The 17763-nt window shown below is 35.6% G+C and overlaps 1 protein-coding gene across 2 annotated transcripts in view; it reads left to right on the top strand.

The window, feature by feature from the left end:
* Window positions 1–17763, top strand: part of mast1a (microtubule associated serine/threonine kinase 1a) — a 72398-nt gene that overhangs the window by 41700 nt on the left and 12935 nt on the right. For both annotated transcript variants that reach the window (XM_048196212.1, XM_048196213.1), the window contains 10 exons: window positions 4561–4633; window positions 7466–7623; window positions 7736–7811; window positions 8211–8420; window positions 9420–9521; window positions 10513–10645; window positions 15982–16049; window positions 16354–16430; window positions 16534–16742; window positions 16835–16973. In XM_048196212.1, coding sequence (XP_048052169.1) covers window positions 4561–4633; window positions 7466–7623; window positions 7736–7811; window positions 8211–8420; window positions 9420–9521; window positions 10513–10645; window positions 15982–16049; window positions 16354–16430; window positions 16534–16742; window positions 16835–16973 — 1245 coding nt within the window. The remainder of the gene's footprint in view (window positions 1–4560; window positions 4634–7465; window positions 7624–7735; window positions 7812–8210; window positions 8421–9419; window positions 9522–10512; window positions 10646–15981; window positions 16050–16353; window positions 16431–16533; window positions 16743–16834; window positions 16974–17763) is intronic.

The raw sequence follows: 17763 nt of genomic DNA, 5'->3' as shown, positions 1-17763 counted from the left end.
TAATGTCTCTTATCAGTTCAGTACCATGATGGCAAGATGTCATGATGGACATCCCAGTTTTCCCAGCTCTCTTTTCTCACTGGCTGCCACTCTCTTGTGGAAGTCTCTTTCTGTCATGCTGATGCCAGCAACTTACACTGACAACACTGACGTCTTAACAAAAGTTGATTTCATCACTTGTGAACATCAGATTTGAAGCACACATATTGGGTTTGAGTGCAGTGTGAACAAGGCCTGACTGAAATTGCACATTTCGCTGCATTTATTAATTTTTTTTCCCCTGAAGTAGAGCGGTTCTCTTCAACAACTCTCTCAGGACTCAACATGTTTAACATCCAGAGCAATTTCAAAATCAATACAGACTTAGATGTTGCTATTTTTTTCCTTTTACATTTTGCACAAGCAATAAAAAAAACTCTTGTAATAAGAAAGAAGAAATGACACTTAGGGGTGTACTCTCTTTTGTGGCCAGTGGTTTAGACATTAATGGCTGTGTGTTGAGTTATTTTGAGGGGACAGCAAATGTACACTGTTATACAAGCTGTACACTCACTACTTTACATTGTAGCAATTTCTTCAGTGTTGTCACATGAAAAGATATAAAATATTTACAAAAATGTGTGTGTGTGTATGTGTATATATATATATATATATATATATATATATATATATATATATATATATATATATATATATATATATATATATATAATATTATTATTATTTTTTTTTTTTTTAAGAAATGATGGGGTAAACTTTAGAAATTTTACAAGCCCAGGTTATAATTGCTGTGGGTTTTTGCATTTACATCACTTTATAGAGATAATAGCACCACTACATTTGAAAAATATATTTTCTGAATGAAGATGTATTTATTGTTTACTTATTGTTTATTAATTATTTATTTATTTTAAAATGTATTTATTTATTCTTGTCATGAAAATAGCCTTCATTGTTGACATGCCAGAAGTTTATTTATTTTAACTTTTATTTATTTGTTTGTTTGTCATGAAAATGGTGCTGACATGGCATTAAAAATGTCATTTATTTTAACTTTATTTATTTATTCTTGTCATAAAAATAGCCTTTGGTGCTTACAAGGCATTAAAAAGTTTATTTATTTTACCTTTTTTATTTATTTATTTATTCTTGTCGTAAAAATAGCCTTTGGTGCTGACATGACGTTAAGCAATGCTCTACTGCTACTCCTACTAGCACAACAAATTGCCATTGAAACATTAAAGTCCCCCGTAGTCAATTATTTTATCCCTTAAAAATAATCTTTGATCACCAAAATGACACATTTAAAAAAAAAAAATCAAGTGAAAAAAAATTCTTCATGCCTTAATATAGCTTGAATGTAACTCTACACCCTTGCCTCATTTAATATACGCGGATCAATGAATATGCAAATTAGCCCCGCCTCCACTCACTCACGCCAGCTTGGAGAGTCTAGTGTTGCTGTATTGACGAGCAATTTGTTGTTTGTGTTGTGGCTACATTAAATAAATGCACATCCTTGATTGAGCACGGATTTCCAGCATATTTACTTGAACTTATCAAGTAGGCTAATATCTATGGTTTGATCCATTCCAGAGGCGGCCAAAATCAGAATTTATGATGGACTGAATAGCTCTCTCAGAACTTAATGTGCGAGAACACACTGACTGAACATGCACATGAATCATGGTCACAGAGCAATATTGTTTTAGCTATGTTTTATAGTATTAAAGTATTTCGAAGGACAAAAACATGAACTTTATTGACCTACTTCAAGTCAGCTGTCACCTATGCGCTTGCACACTTGGCACAGCCCATGTGACGGTTCAGTCATTAATTAATATAAATTAATATAATTAGCCTTTTGCTTGACTACGTTATCAAACTGCTAATAATGTGTTGCTAATGTTACACACACTGTTCCTGTTCTTCATCTCGGACAGTCAGACAGCTGCCTTCTAACAATCAATATCCTTACAAACGCTTTGAACAACTTGTCAGTGGAGAAAGGTATATAGTTCATCATAACATCGTAATAGACTCGCTATATTGCTAAATCTACACAATTTTTCGTATCAACAGAAAATTTACCAGGATAACCTGGCTTCTCTTGAGACTTTCCTGCTTCAGAGCGGTCATAGTTAATGATATGCTAAAGCCTGCCAGCACGTTGTTGTGATTGGTTACAAGGTAGTCTGTGACGTCACAAACACCACCGATTTAATTTCATTTGCATTTTTAAACATAAAATACTCAGCAATGGTGCTGACTTATGAATTTGCACATGGTTTGTCTTAAAGCATATTAAAAACACTACATAGACATATAAACAACATTAAAAACTTGATTTTCACCACAGGGGGTCTTTAAGATAAAACATGAATTATTGATTTTTTTTTTTTATTAGGACTAATTAAAGTGAAATCATATTTTTTCAATATGTGCATAATATTTTTTCTAAATCCGATTTCTTTTGGTTTGGGAAAAGAAAATGTATCTTTTAGTGAGCAGCGGACGGCTAACACACATATCTCAGCATCATTCCCCAGCGAACGACAGCCCGTCACACAGCCGTTTGTCTGAAAGACGAGTGCGAAGGAGAGATTGAGGGACGAGAGACAGACGATTGATCCGCGCGTTCTTTCCTGTCTGACGCGAGGGCTAATATTGGATTTTGCCAATATAAATCTCGTGCAGCGAGATGGTTGCACAGCATGTATCATCAATTCTGTCCAAAGCACAGAGCTTCTGCTCACAGCAAACACTGGAACATGAAATATAGTGCTTGACAAAGAAGACACAAGCCAGCCCAGTGCAGCAGTACATCACAACAAAAGTTTGCAAGCCATAAAAACACATGTACATGATCAAAAATGTACGACAGGCCCTGAAACTCTCGGGCCAACCTCGTCCCTGCTGAGATACTCTTTTCATGCTTTCATTACGTGAAACTTTTGGTTCTGCTCACACTGGTTCTGCTTTTGAACATGCTCTCTTCTAATGTTGTAGGATGACAGTTTTAATGACCCCACTGGGAACGTTGCCCGGCACCAAAATATGCACTAAACAGTGTAGAAATGTGACGGTTGCCTAGCAACGGCACAAGAATGCCACCACATGAAATGGACTTATAAACTCTGCCCACAAAGCACTGTGATAACTGGGTCACATTTAATGTTTTACACAAGAAATATCAAACAAACAAGTTTCAAACGCTGCCATTATTCAGCCGAGAGGGAAGCCAAGCCTCAAACTCACGCCATTGGTTGAGTTCAAATTATACTCTACCATTTAAAAGTTTGGGGTCGGTGAGAGTTTTTAAAGGTGCCCTAGATTCAAAATTTGAATTTACCTCGGCATAGTTGAATAACAAGAGTTCAGTACATGGAAAAGACATACATTGAGTTTCAAACTCCATTGCTTTCTCTTTCTTATATAAATCTCATTTGTTTAAAAGACTTCCGGAAAACACGTGGATCTCAACATAACACCGACTGTTACATAACAGTTGGGGTGTACGCCCCAATATTTGCATATGCCAGCCCATGTTCCCAACATTATGAAAGGCATTAGACAAGGGCAGCCAGTAACGTCTGGATCTGCATGATCCATGATAGCATGATATTTTTTGTGATATTTGTAAATTGTCTATCTAAATGTTTCGTTAGCATGTTGCTAATGTACTGTTAAATGAGGTTAAAGTTACCATCGTTTCTTACTGTATTCACGGAGACAAGAGCCGTCGCTATTTTCATTTTTAAACACTTGCAGTCTGTATAATTCATAAACACAACTTCATTCTTTATAAATCTCTCCAACAGAGTAGCATTAGCCGTTAGCCACGGATCACAGCCTCAAACTCATAGAGAATCAAATATAAACATCAAAATAAATACTTTACTCACATAATTCGAAGCATGCATACAGCATGCATGACAAACATCTTGTAAAGATCCATTTGAGGGTTATATTAGCTTTGTAAATGTGCTGTAATATAATCGAGAGCTCGTGTGGCAGGGAGCACGCGAATTAAAGGGGCGGCGCGCTGAAAAATCAGTACATAGTTAATGATGCCCCAAAATAGGCAGTTAAAAAAATTAATTTAAAAAAATCTGTGGGGTATTTTGAGCTGAAACTTCACAGACACATTCAGGGGACACCTTAAACTTATATTACATCTTGTGAAAAAGCATTCTTGGGCACCTTTAATGTTTTCAAGGAAATCAATAAACAGTGATATTGTGAAAAATTGTAACTTCAAATAGCTGTTTGATGAAATAGCCGTTTTGAATGGTAACATACTTGATGCTTGCAAAGCTTTTAAATAGTCATGATTCATCTACAGAGTCATTTCATTGTATTCGTTTCATTGTGGTGTGGGAGGGACAATGAATCATTTATCTAAACTTCAGCTTTTAAACATCCAGTTTGCTTGAAATGAACATGTTTAATGTTTAACTTGTTTGATTTTCATGTACGCTCAGATAAACTATGGTTACTATGTAAAATCTGGTAGATGTTTGTAAGGTGTATGAAGGTTGACTCTGTCTCTGTCCGCAGGGCTGATGGCAGACGCTGGTCTCTGGCCTCTCTTCCCTCCTCTGGATATGGGACCAACACACCCAGCTCGACGGTACGTAAGATCCATAGAATGCTGTTGCATTTTTATTTTTGGCTAAATAGTCACTTAAAGGTGCTGTAAGCTGCAGACCATTGCAAACACTGTATTACACCACTGCCATACGTGGATAAAGTCAAAACAGGATGAATCAAATGGGTGAGAATGATGAATGCAGAGTTACAAAGAATGATAATGGTTGGAATTATATGGAAAAACATAAAAACAAATAGATCCATTGCAAGAATTCTACATGTTATATTTTATAAAAAGATGACATTAACAGATATTTACTGTAAATTTATATAAATTATAGGCCACGCACTGAAGATGCTTTGGCACCTATTGTATCTATAGTTTTCCTATTCTTCTTCTTCTGTGGCTCTTGAGTCTATGGCAGCCCATAGAACCATATGGTAAAAGTTGTGAAATTTGGCACACAGATAGAGAACCGTCCAAACATTCACCACAGCAAATTTGAGGTCTCTAACTCAATCCCTCTAGCGCCACCAACTGTCCAAATTTTCACATTTATGCTAATAACTTTTGAACCGATTTGAATGCACCTTATTTTCCAGGAAATTAAAATTTTTATACCATTATGAATTTTCCAAAAAACCTACTTTTTCGAACTACTCCAAGATGGTTTGTCCAATGGTTTGTTCATGCAAATTGAATCATATCATCTTCAGACCATGCTTGCCAAAAGTTATCAAAAGCATTTTCTTGTTCTCGAATAACGCACAAACTAATTTGACGAAGAGCACGTCAAATTGGATGCGAGGTTATATCTCTGCAACGCTTTAGGGTATAGAGTACCTCAGGGATGATGTGTTTTTGTAGGCCAACCTGGAAGTTAGCGGTGCACGGGTTCCCTCGATCGAAAGCCTATGCATTTTTCCCATAGACATTTGGAAAATCGCAAAAAATAAGCTCTGTGTTTAACAAAGGGTTATGACACTTACACGTTTTGTCTATCAAAATAATCTTTACAAGTTAACACAACATTTATACATTTTGTAGCCTAGATAAAGTCGTCAGATATAAAAAGCTAACAGTAGGCTATAAACGGACTACAGCACACCATGGTCGCGGATCAACGTCACCACCACCAAGCTTCCTCAAACTTTATTTAGGAAACAACTTTATTTAAAAACATGCTGATTATGATCTGTGCTGTGTATGAATATTTGTCCACTTTTTGATGAGAAATGCTGTCCAAATGTGCTGTTTGTCATGATGATGTCTAAAGTCCCCAAAGGAAGTAGTCCCTTTTAGCAACTTGTTAGCAACCGCCGTTTTTAAGACACAATAAAGGTTTAAAAAAATCACTAGCAGGTTATAACTGGTGTGTTTTATGTCATAGATCAAAACGTGAACATATTTAGAGGCTTTGTTAACCACAGACCGTATTTCAGGTGATTTAGCAAAAACCCATTCAAAAAACCCATTGACTTCGGGGCGATGGAACCGGAAGTCCTAAAATGCTAACTCGCTTCCGGGTTTTGCCTACAAAAACACGTCATCTCTGAGGTACTCTATTGAGACCAAACTTGGTACATGTCATCACAAGCATGACCAGAGGCTACATGCAGTGTTTCGGCACAGCACCGCCTACTGGTCAGGAGATATGAAAAATGGCTCTCTTTGATTGTTCCTTTTTGTGCTTGGTCCCTATATTCTATATTAATTAATTTATATTTATATATATTTATTTTGAATGTGGGTTTCATTATAGAAGCTTGCCATCTTTTTCTAAGATCAAAGATGTTACATAAAAATTCTAAAACTGAAAAAGCTAAAAAAAAAAAAAAACATCATTTTTATTTTCTCAAACTTCAGAAAATAATAAGCTCAACCTCACATTCCATGTTCAAAAGTGTGAAGCCACTAGTAAAAATGCTTTTGTCTTGCATTACATATAATTATATAATATTATTGTATAATTATTAAATATTAAAATGAATTTTTAATTATAATTAAAATTATATACAAAATTATAATTATAACATCATTGTGTTTCTGACAGGTGCTGCTACAGTCAATCAGCTACTATATATATATATATATATATATATATATATATATATATATATATATATATAGTAGCTGATTGACTGTAGCAGCACCTGTCAGAGAAACACAATGATGTTAAGTAAAGTTGAGGAGGAGATTCAGTCCACAGTTGATAGAATGAAGCCAAGAAAATCCAGTAAACAACAAAAGCAGCCTTAAACATATTAACGCTTTCATTTCTTGTTCTTTTATATTTTTTAATGAGACCATGAATTCAGAATTGGTGTCCAGCAGGAAAGCAGTTTATTCATTTATTTCATTGCTGTTTGAACTGCTCAGTTGTTGTTTGTCATTAAATAATAATTTCTAACCATGTTAGTGTATTTGAGTATTCAATGATGAAATGCTTTTCAGAGGATGCGGATTGTGGAAATTATGGTTTAATTGGTGAATGTGTTGTGCTGTGTGATCTTGGGAGGAGAAAGGATTCATCTGGTTTCTCTCATAAACTTGTCCCTGTGTCCCTCACTAACACAGGGGAATGTCCAGTGGTAATGAAAATCATTAGGCCTGTGTTACATTTACAATTCACTCCACTCATTTGGGTCGGTAATGTTCTTTTATAAGTCTGTCCTGGAGAACATACACTAATAACAGCATTGTGTCAGGCCTTAAACCTTATAAAATGCCATGGCTGTGTTTCTTATTTATATGTATAATTGTTGCTATTTTCAAACCTAATGGCAGGTAACATTGTGAGACGTGCTTTGTTCCATGTCTTGAGCGTCAGTGGAAGTATATAAATGTGTTGTCACTCGGTTGTTTGTTTAGTCTTCCAGCTCGTCTCAGGAGCGGCTCCATCAGTTGCCGTTCCAGCCCACACTGGACGAGCTGCACTTCCTGTCCAAACACTTTGGCAGCACTGAGAGCATCACTGATGATGACGGACGCAGATCGCCACATGTGCGGCCACGCTCACGGAGTCTTAGGTACACGTACTCACATAAATGTCTTAAGCACATTAAAACCAGTATATGCCAAAATCACTTACTCGTCTTCTTTCTTCTGCTTTATTCTCATCCTCTCTGTTTCTCTCGACAGTCCAGGGCGATCACCTTCCTGCTACGACAATGAGATTGTTATGATGAACCATGTTTATAAGGAGCGGTTCCCTAAGGTTAGCAAAACACAAACACACACTAGACTAATATAAGATTATTAAGACACTTTAGTGTTTTTAAAATCATATAATTTGTGATTCCATGCACTTGCAGCACATATTGTATTTGTTAAACGTTACTTGAGCGTTGCACATAGGTTTTTGTCACACTAGTCAAAGGGCGAACTTCATAAAACATATTAAAAAAATGCTTCACTCTAAAATCAAAAAGGGAAAAAAATGAAATCATATTTTGAATAAAGAAAATCCAGAGTTTGCATTGTAATTGCACTGTATTATTTCCCAGAAATATTGTCGAGTGTTAATTTTGACCCCTAGTTTGTCTCTGTAACTGCAGTCCACAATTTATTCCCTATTAAAAATGTTATTTAAACGTTGTCTATCCGTTACGTTCAGGCCACAGCCCAGATGGAGGAGCGTTTGGCTGATTTCATCGAGTCGTACTCACCTGAGAACGTGTTGCCGCTGGCCGACGGGGTCCTCAGCTTCATCCACCACCAGATCGCAGAGCTGTCCCGAAACTGCCTGACCAAATCTCGTGAAGGTCTCATCACCACCGTCTACTTCTATGAGCTGCAGGAAAACCTTGAGAAACTACTGCATGAAGTGAGCATGAGTCTAAATGTGTGGGCTGGATATGAGTATGTTTCTTTCAACTGATATGAATTAACATATCACTTCATTTAACTGGATTATTAAACCGTTCCTTAGTACCATAACATTTCATTAGCTCAATGTTTGTGTATTATTTTATTGCATCTCTAATTAGTTCAATTAAATTCAATTAAATTGGTTTAAAATGTCAGAATTTCCCTAAAATTTTTTTTAAATTTTTTTCTAAAATTAAAATACTGTTCACTTCTTCTTAAGAACATAAAAAATAATATTTAAAAAATAAATTTAAAATACTAAAAAATTAATTATTTTTATTTCACACCTCAGACATTGTAGCAAAACCCATTTTACTTAAAAGTAAATAATTAAATTAAATATTTCGGTTTTTAAAATTTTGTTGAGTGATGTGGTGACAACCATAACCCTGCAAATGAAAATGAAACATCACAAGCTCATGCTTCAATGAAAAATTAATTTAAAGATAATGATAAAAATTAATAATTGAAATGTTAGATAATGGTAAAATTAAATACAAAGGATATTTATTCGTTTGGTGATTTAATAATTAATTCAATCATTCATTTAATTATTATAATACTTTTATTAAGCATTTAATTATGTTTTTAATGATTCGTTTAAATATTTAAAATATATATTTAATTATTTAATATTGATTAATTTGGTCTTGCATTCACTACAGCCATAAGCAAATCTTTTCTTTGAGCTTCAGAATTTTGTAAAGAAATTATATACAAAATTAATATTATAAAATATTATAAAATTACATACGAAATTAGGTTTTTATACAAAACCTAAATTCAAGAGTCCTGGAGAAAAATATAAATTCACTCAAGTGTGTCCAAACTGTTGACAATCCAACTGCTGATGTTTAATTTTCCAATTAAGATTGTAAGTAGTTAAAAGTGGTCCTAATTGAAGAATCACCCATATATGCTCCTTTTTATTTAATGCTCTTCTGTTATCTGTCAGGCCTATGAGCGATCAGAGAGCTCGGAGCTGACCTTCATCACAGAGCTGGTGAAGAAACTCTTCATCATCATCTCCCGCCCTGCCCGACTGCTTGAATGTCTGGTGAGAGTCCACACACACACACACACATACACATACACACAAACACACGCACGCGCGCGACTTGATCTGCCTGTCACTGGGCTTGGATGCTTCTTCAAGCCTACGTTGTGCAGTTGCCATAGCAACTGGCTGATGGGGTCACCAAGGGTCAGGAGAAGAAAGTACAGTGTGCTGAAAGGCTTCCGTGTAACAAAACCCTCGACTGGTATTATCAAACACAAAAGGCTCCTAGTAGTGCGACCACTGGAAATATGGATCACTGGATAAATAAATAATATGGATCACCAGATAAATACATATGTAGACATGAAATACTCAGTTGGGTTGAGAATAATTTTATCTGTTTATTATCTTAAAGTTTCCACTGAAGAAAAAATAGTCCATTACAGTCACAAAACAAAACAATAAAAATCAGCAAACAATCAGAAACAAATATTCAAGATAGCTGCATAGTAAACAAAACTATACTATATATACCTAATGATATACTGTATCATTAGAAATATTAGAATGTTTTTTTTTTTCAAATTTAATTTTCATAAAATGTTCTTTTTCAAATAAATGCTGTTCTTTTGAACTTTCTTCATCAACAAATCCTGAAAAAAAGTAACATGGTTTTCACAGAAATGTGAAGCAGCACAACTGTTTTTAACATCGATAATAATAAGATGTTTCTTGATCATCAAATCATCATATTAGAATGATTTCTGAAGGATCATGTGACACTGAAGACTGGAGAAATGATGCTGAAAATTCAGCTTTGATCACAGAAATAAATTACATTTTAAAATATATTCAAATAGAAAACAGTTGTTTTAAATTGTAATAATATTTCACAATATTGCTGATTTTTACTGTATTTTTGATCAAATAAATGCAGCTTTGGTGAGCAGAAGAAACTTCTTTCAAAAACATTTTACAAACCCCAAACTTTACAACTGTAGTTTATTTGACTACAGATGTGAAATGTCATTTCCCCCTGTTTCCTCAGGAGTTTAACCCTGAAGAGTTCTACCACCTGCTTGAGGCAGCAGAAGATCACGCTAAAGAGGGCCAGCTAATGAAAGCGGACATCCCACGATACATCATCAGCCAGCTCGGTCTGACCAGAGACCCTCTGGAAGGTGAGAAAGACGACTGAACATCTTCACAAAGAGCGTGTTAGTCTCTAGAGGGAAGGAGAGTAGAAGAAGCAGTGAGAGGAGAGGAAATGTAGATCACACTGAGAGACATTATGGAACAGGTTAAGGTGACGCACAGGCAGTGGGAAGTTTGTATTCCTGCCAAGAACGCAAGGAAATGTGTAAGCACTGCTGTGAACCTGGCAAACAGCAGCCGGCTCGGAGTAATGGGGCTTTTGATAAAAACACACACTTACTCTCTCTCTCTCTCGCTGCACAACTACACACAACAAAACACTTCTCTAGCAATAAATCCGCTCAGATTTTTTTGAATGCTGCTATTTAGTCAAAGCTGAAGAGTGAATGTTAAAATACTTCCTTCTATCCCAGCTTTATTTACAGATATATGTAAGCCATTTGTATATTGATTTCCACTGTGACTCAATGCTCTCGCTGCATCTGAAATTGAATACATCCCTTCTGTATAGTCAGTGCTAGGAAGTAACTGGTTACATGTAATCTGGATTATATCATCAGATTCTAAAATTAAGTACTTGAAATTAGATTATATTATGCTTTAAAATACTACAGTTACTTCTTTTATTGATTACGTGAATACGTTATACACACAATGGCAGTAAATCATTCATAATTTATTGATTCTCCCTGATTCTTCCCTTTCATGTTATATATTTTCCTTTCTAAAAAAGTATATTGTTTGTATACATTAAGAAATCTTTTGCGCACACACTAACCACTAGTCAACTGGCAATAATTAAATGGAAATTTGGGATTCCACAAAGCATTTGATGCCTGGAATTACAAAAATCATTTCCCTTTTAATCAGCAACAGCATATCAAATTAACCCCTGACAAACACATTCATTATTATTTAAATTATCACTCAATAAATCATTTAACCATGTGTTGCTATGACTTTGGGACGCTTTTTTCTTTGAAACATTTTTATTATAATTTTTATTATTTTAAAAAATTTTATGATTTATTTAACTAATAGCTTTTCATTAAACATTCACATAACCCCTTCTGTTCCTTCATAAACCCCAGTCTGGGAAACCCTGACATTATGTTATGTTTAATATACTTCATGTTGTTGATAACAAAGATTGGAATGTATTTACTTTTTCTTTTATTTTTATATCAGTATGGTACAAAATTAAATGTGATAAACGAGTTAGGTCAAAAGTAGTCTGATTATATTACCTAAAATGTGTAATGTAGTATGTCCGAATTTCATTCATACAACACACATTCATACTATATAGAACATACTTTTTAACGATCTTGAAGTTTCAAACAAAATGTGATACCAGCTATTCAATATGCGAGTTTGTTTCAGCATCCCACCAACCCTAATTATTAGCATTGGCTCAACCAATGGTGTAAGTTTAGGGCGGGACTATCTGTTTGTCTAACCAATGGCAGAAAGATGTTGAATTTGAAAAACAGTCGTTATTTTTGCAATTCAGTTTAGTGCCACTGTTGGCACAGATATTTCATTTCGTTTTTTAGATTTCAATTTTTTTTTATTTAACTTATTAAACTTAAAGGTGCAATATGTAAGACTTTTGCAGTAAAATATCCAACTAGGCCAGTGTTATATATTTTGTTCACTTGAGTACTCACAATATCCCAAATGTTTGCAACTATTTGTAAATCGTGAGAAAATTGCAATTTTAACCAAGGCTCCGGGACGTGTGAGGAGTCGCCTGTCAATGGCGTCATACCCGCGTTACCCTCGGTTTCCGGTTTTATTTTGTAGAAACCATGGAAACACCAAAGACGATTTAATATTTACATGTTTTAATAGACAAGGGAACAACTGTTTTGATATATTTATAGACAGAAAACTAATTATTGTTATATAGCTCAACATGTTTAGTCTTATTGTTTAAATCTAATTTTCTTGATTTTTTGCGAGTACCATGCTTTACTATGCCTCAGACAAAAACACTGTTTTGTGAAGTAGCTAACATAGCATAATCAGATGCAGCTTTATTTTTAGTAACAGTAATACAGCATTTTCTCCATCATACAATATGTTTTAAAATTAATTGCATGCCATTTATCAACACAAGCCATCCAGCATTTAATATGATATTCTTAAATCGATCTATCTTACTGCAGTGTGCAACAGTGTCTCACAGCAGCCGCTGAGCGAACGCACAGCGTAACGTTATAACATAATTTTCAACCCACTCAAATGTATCTAATATGATAAACAGAGCTGTGTTACCTCATACTCATGACTGGAAAAGCGGAAGCGGCGCCGGCGACTGTGTCATAGTAAAAGTTCCACTGCTCGCGGTGTGTGTTGCGCAATCGCTCCAGCGGCCTCGTTCAGCGGTCCTGCTCTGCTTCATACTACAGTAATCGCATCCATGAACATGATTTCTTCCCGAGTCCTATCCCAATTATTTTCCACCGGCCGCTGAGGTGAAGACCACATGTCCCAAGATTCTTCACTCAAACGTGCCATTATCAAGCTACGCCTTTGTTTTAAATAGGCCTCTAGCAGACAGAAAATATTACATATTGCACCTTTAATTTTATTGCATGCAATGAGTATAAAATGTTTACCTAATCCATTTCTGTTGGGACTGTATGAATCATTTTCATTGGCATTTTTATCGATTGAGATTAGAGTGGCTAAGAGGAACTATTCTGAAAAGCTGAGAAACCAGTTTTCAGCCTGCAACCCTGCATCAGTGTGGAAAGGCCTGAAATTCATCACAAATTCATCACTGTGTCGAATCAACAATTGGCCGTTGATTTGAATGAGTTTTATTGCAGGTTTGAAAACCGCTGTCTCACATGACACACCTGTTCTGATCTTCTCTCCAGACACCCATCAACACCTCCAGCAACCCCAATCTCCCCCCTCCTCCACTTCAGCTCTGTGAAAAGGGACACAGAGTAATGCAGAGTCTCGTTTGGCCTTGTGTTTATTGTTATTCTGCCAGTGTCCAGCACATCATTTATCCGGATGCAGATTTAAATCCTGCCACTCTGCATTTCATCCAGCTTGAGTTGGACACTGTGAAACTGTATCCCTGCAAGGTTTAACTCGGGTCACTCAAATCTAGTGTGAAATTGCGAAGACTCGTTTCAGTCACCTCACTTAATTTTCCGGCTGCACAAGATGCCAGAAAAAATGAAGTTTAAAATCCCAGATGGGTTGAAGATGTTCTTTTCCACACGCTGAACTCGGCTCGAGGCTGACAAAAAAAGTGCTGTTTTAATTGCTGTTCTAGTGCTTGTTTGTGTGTTTTTCAGTGTTTTCTTGAGTTTTTGTTATTGTTTATTTATATCATAGTCTTTATTTAGATCAGCGGTGCTTCATTTTTCTCTCTAGAATGGATGGTTGCTGTGGTGACTGGAGGTGTTGTTTTTAGACGCGATTAGGCAATATGCTGCTGAATTGCTCATGGAAAGGCAGATGGCTAATTATTTATTACATTTAGATAACTCTTCATTTGTTGAGAGTGGTAAATTGTGCATGCTGCTCATGCTTACAAGTACACAATTTTGGACATATACCACAGAATCACAATGCAAATGTAGTGTATATATAAACCATACCATTTTTGGCCATTCAAAAGTTTGGGGTCAGTAAGATTTGTTTTTATAAAATAAATACTTTTATTCAGCAAGGACACATTAACCCTTAAATGCATGACTGTTTCGCCAATCATTCTTACATATTCGGGTCTTTATCGACCCGGATCTATATCTAACACTGATGGATCTCTACCTGTCGCGATAATATAAAACTCCTCTGATATTAAAGTAACAATTACAGAAGAATAAAATAAATCATATTTTGTTATCTTTTGGAGCTTGAAAGGGCTCCGTTTGAGCAGATGTTTTATGCCATCACCACTGTCCTCGTCAGAGCTCATTTCCCAGTAAATTCAGCAAATAATAGGCTAGTTTTATGTTTGAGGTCACGAATATGAGCCCATTCGCGATCTCAAACGTATTCTCAAAACTGTATAATTTTCAACATCTTCAAAATCAATATTTCGATCGCTAACAGCTTCACCAGCTTCATCTATCCAGTGACAGTTACAGTCATATTTGATTGCGTTCAGTACTTGCTTTGCAGTAAATCGCTGAGCCATTTCATGTTTTTCTTATTCTTTCGTTTTCTGTCTGAATGAGTCGTCACTTCAGCATTGTGTAACAGACATTGCCACCTTGTGGAATAAAGGTGAATTGCACTTATTCCGTCATCTAAGATTTAATTATTGTTGTGCAGAAAAAATATATGTACACTCATACACACCTCGGGTCGTTAGCGACCCTATACAATTTTTACAAAAAATTAATACAAAAATACGCATTCTTTAATAATTTTATGATTTTTTTTTCTTGTTATATTCTTTATAATGAATTGATTGAGGAATACCAAGAAGGTTGATGTCTAACTTTAAAAAATGAATGAGGAGGAGGGTAGTGAATGACGTCCCGGGTCACTAAAGACCCGAGGTATGCATTTAAGGGTTAAATTGATCAAAAGTGACAGGAAAGACAATATAATGTTACAAAAGATTTATATTTCAAATAAATGCTGTTCTTTTCATCAAAGAATCCTGAATAAATGCATCACGGTTTCCACAAAAATATGAACTTTTTATGAAATGTTTTCAACATTTATGTTAAAGGATTAGTTCACTTTCAAATAAAATTTTCCTGATAATTTACTCACCTCCATGTCACCCAAGATGTCCATGTCCTTCTCTCTTCAGTCGAAAAGAAATTAAGGTTTCTGATGAAAACATTCCAGGATTTTTCTCCATATAGTGGACTTCAATGGCCTCCAAACAGTTGAAGGTCAAAATTAGTTTCATTGCAGCTTCAAAGCGTTCTACACGATCCCAGACGAGGAATAAGGGTCTTATCTAGAGAAACCATCGCTCATTTTCTAAAAATAATTAAAAATTTTATACATTTTAACCATAAATGCTCATCTTGAACTAGCTCTCTTCTTCTTCTTCTCTATTTGAATTCCAGCAGTGTAGACACTGCTAAGTGTATTACTGCCCTCCACAGGTCAAAGTTTGAACTAATTGTTATATACTTGCACTAGCATATTGTATATGACAATTAGTATTATTAATATATTCATGCATTATATATTAATTTAATTAGTTTCATTTGACAAGGAACTTAGGCCATTAATTGGACTAAAACTTTTTGTATAAAATTGTTTCTCAACACATTTATGTCATTTTAATTCCTCAAACGTAGTACATATTTATTGCATAGAAAAACATAAAAATAAAATGATTAACCAAAATCATCCTCCCATACAGAAATGGTGAATTTGGAGAGTTACGACAGTGAGGGCCCACACACGCCGGAGACGGACGACTCGGCTGAAGTGAGTGTATTGGTGTATCATGTATATTTTGTTTTGCTCATAGCTTTTACCTACTAGAGTAAAGTGTGTGATTCAAGCAAAGAGGGGAAAAACAGAACAAGATATGTTATATAAGCCTGCCATTTTCTCACTCTTCAACATGGAAACATATTTTTAATTAAGGACTCAGCTAACTCTTGAAGCACAACTGCAGCGGCAGGGATTCAGGATGAAAGTGGTAGAAATGAAACGGCATAGGGAGTGAAATTATGCATCAGTGAGTCTACTTATTTCCCCTGCATTGAATTACACTTTTATCTCTCAGGGGAAGCTCAAAGCCATCAAACCGCCCTGTGAATCAGACTTCCAGACTATCAAACTCATCAGCAACGGAGCGTACGGGTGAGAATACACTAACACCGTTATTCAGTCTAAAATTACTCTGAAATAAATTACGCAAAGCTATTGTGTAAATATGTATCTCTCCCTCTTGTTTGAATCATAGAGCTGTGTATTTGGTCAGACACAGAGAGACGCGGCAGCGCTTTGCCATGAAGAAGATCAACAAACAAAACCTGCTCCTGCGGAACCAGATCCAGCAGGCGTTCGTGGAGCGGGACATCCTGACCTTTGCTGAGAACCCCTTTGTGGTCAGCATGTTCTGCTCTTTTGAGACACGCCGTCACCTGTGTATGGTAATGGAGTATGTAGAGGGTAAGGAGACATCACACACACTGAGCAATTGGTTCTGAACATATACAGATGTTATTCAGCCATTTTAAAATCCCCATAATTTTTCCGTTTAGGCGGCGACTGTGCAACCCTTCTGAAGAATATCGGAGCACTTCCTGTGGAGATGGCTCGGATGTACTTTGCTGAGACTGTTTTGGCGCTGGAGTACATTCATAATTATGGCATCGTACACCGAGACCTGAAACCAGACAAGTAAGTCACTGCCCCCTGCTGGAGTGGAGGTCATCTGTTAAGGAAAATAGTGAAAGTACAGTCAATAAAAAGATGTTTTACTTATTATAATGCCTACAGACAAGTGCATGTATCCCACAAATATGTTCAAAAGTTCCCCTCCACATTTTTTCAGAAGAAAATCTGATAGAATTATAAGCCAAACCAACCAGCTACGAGGTGAATCACAAAATTAGTTTGAGTTTAACCCTCTTGTGCTGTTGGGTCATTTTTGACCACAAATATTTACATTTTGTTTTTTGGAGTTTTTTACTTCATTGGAATAGTACAAAACTTGGTAAAGGACATGATTCGAAAAGGTTAAATGGTCCTAAAAAATAGTCACACTTGTATTGTTTTTGACCGCATTGGAAATTAATGGGAGACGAATTTCATCTATTGGAAACGTTTGGTACTGCGCCCAAACAATATCTTACTGAAAGCTCATTTTTTGTGATATCAACCTCAAATTTGGAGCACAGTTTGTTTAGATGTATGGCTTTGAGTTTTACAGTTTTAGAGTAAAATGTGTTTTGGAAAATATATATTTCTTCTAAAAAAATTATTTTTGTGCATTTTTCATAACAAAAACATTTAAAATGTTATAACTTTTTTCAAGTTAAAGGGATAGTTCACCCCAAAATGAAATTTCTGTCATTATTTACTCACCCTCCAGTTGTTCCAAACCTGTAATGTCTTTGTTCTGCTGAACACAAAGGAAGATATTTTGAAGAATGTGGAAAACTGAACAGTTCTGGGGCACCATTGACTT

The sequence above is a fragment of the Megalobrama amblycephala genome, linkage group LG7 (assembly GCF_018812025.1).
Source record: "Megalobrama amblycephala isolate DHTTF-2021 linkage group LG7, ASM1881202v1, whole genome shotgun sequence".
NCBI lineage: Eukaryota > Metazoa > Chordata > Actinopteri > Cypriniformes > Xenocyprididae > Megalobrama > Megalobrama amblycephala.
The sequence above is the reverse complement of the archived record's forward strand: the minus strand, read 5'-3'. Positions and strand labels throughout refer to the sequence as shown.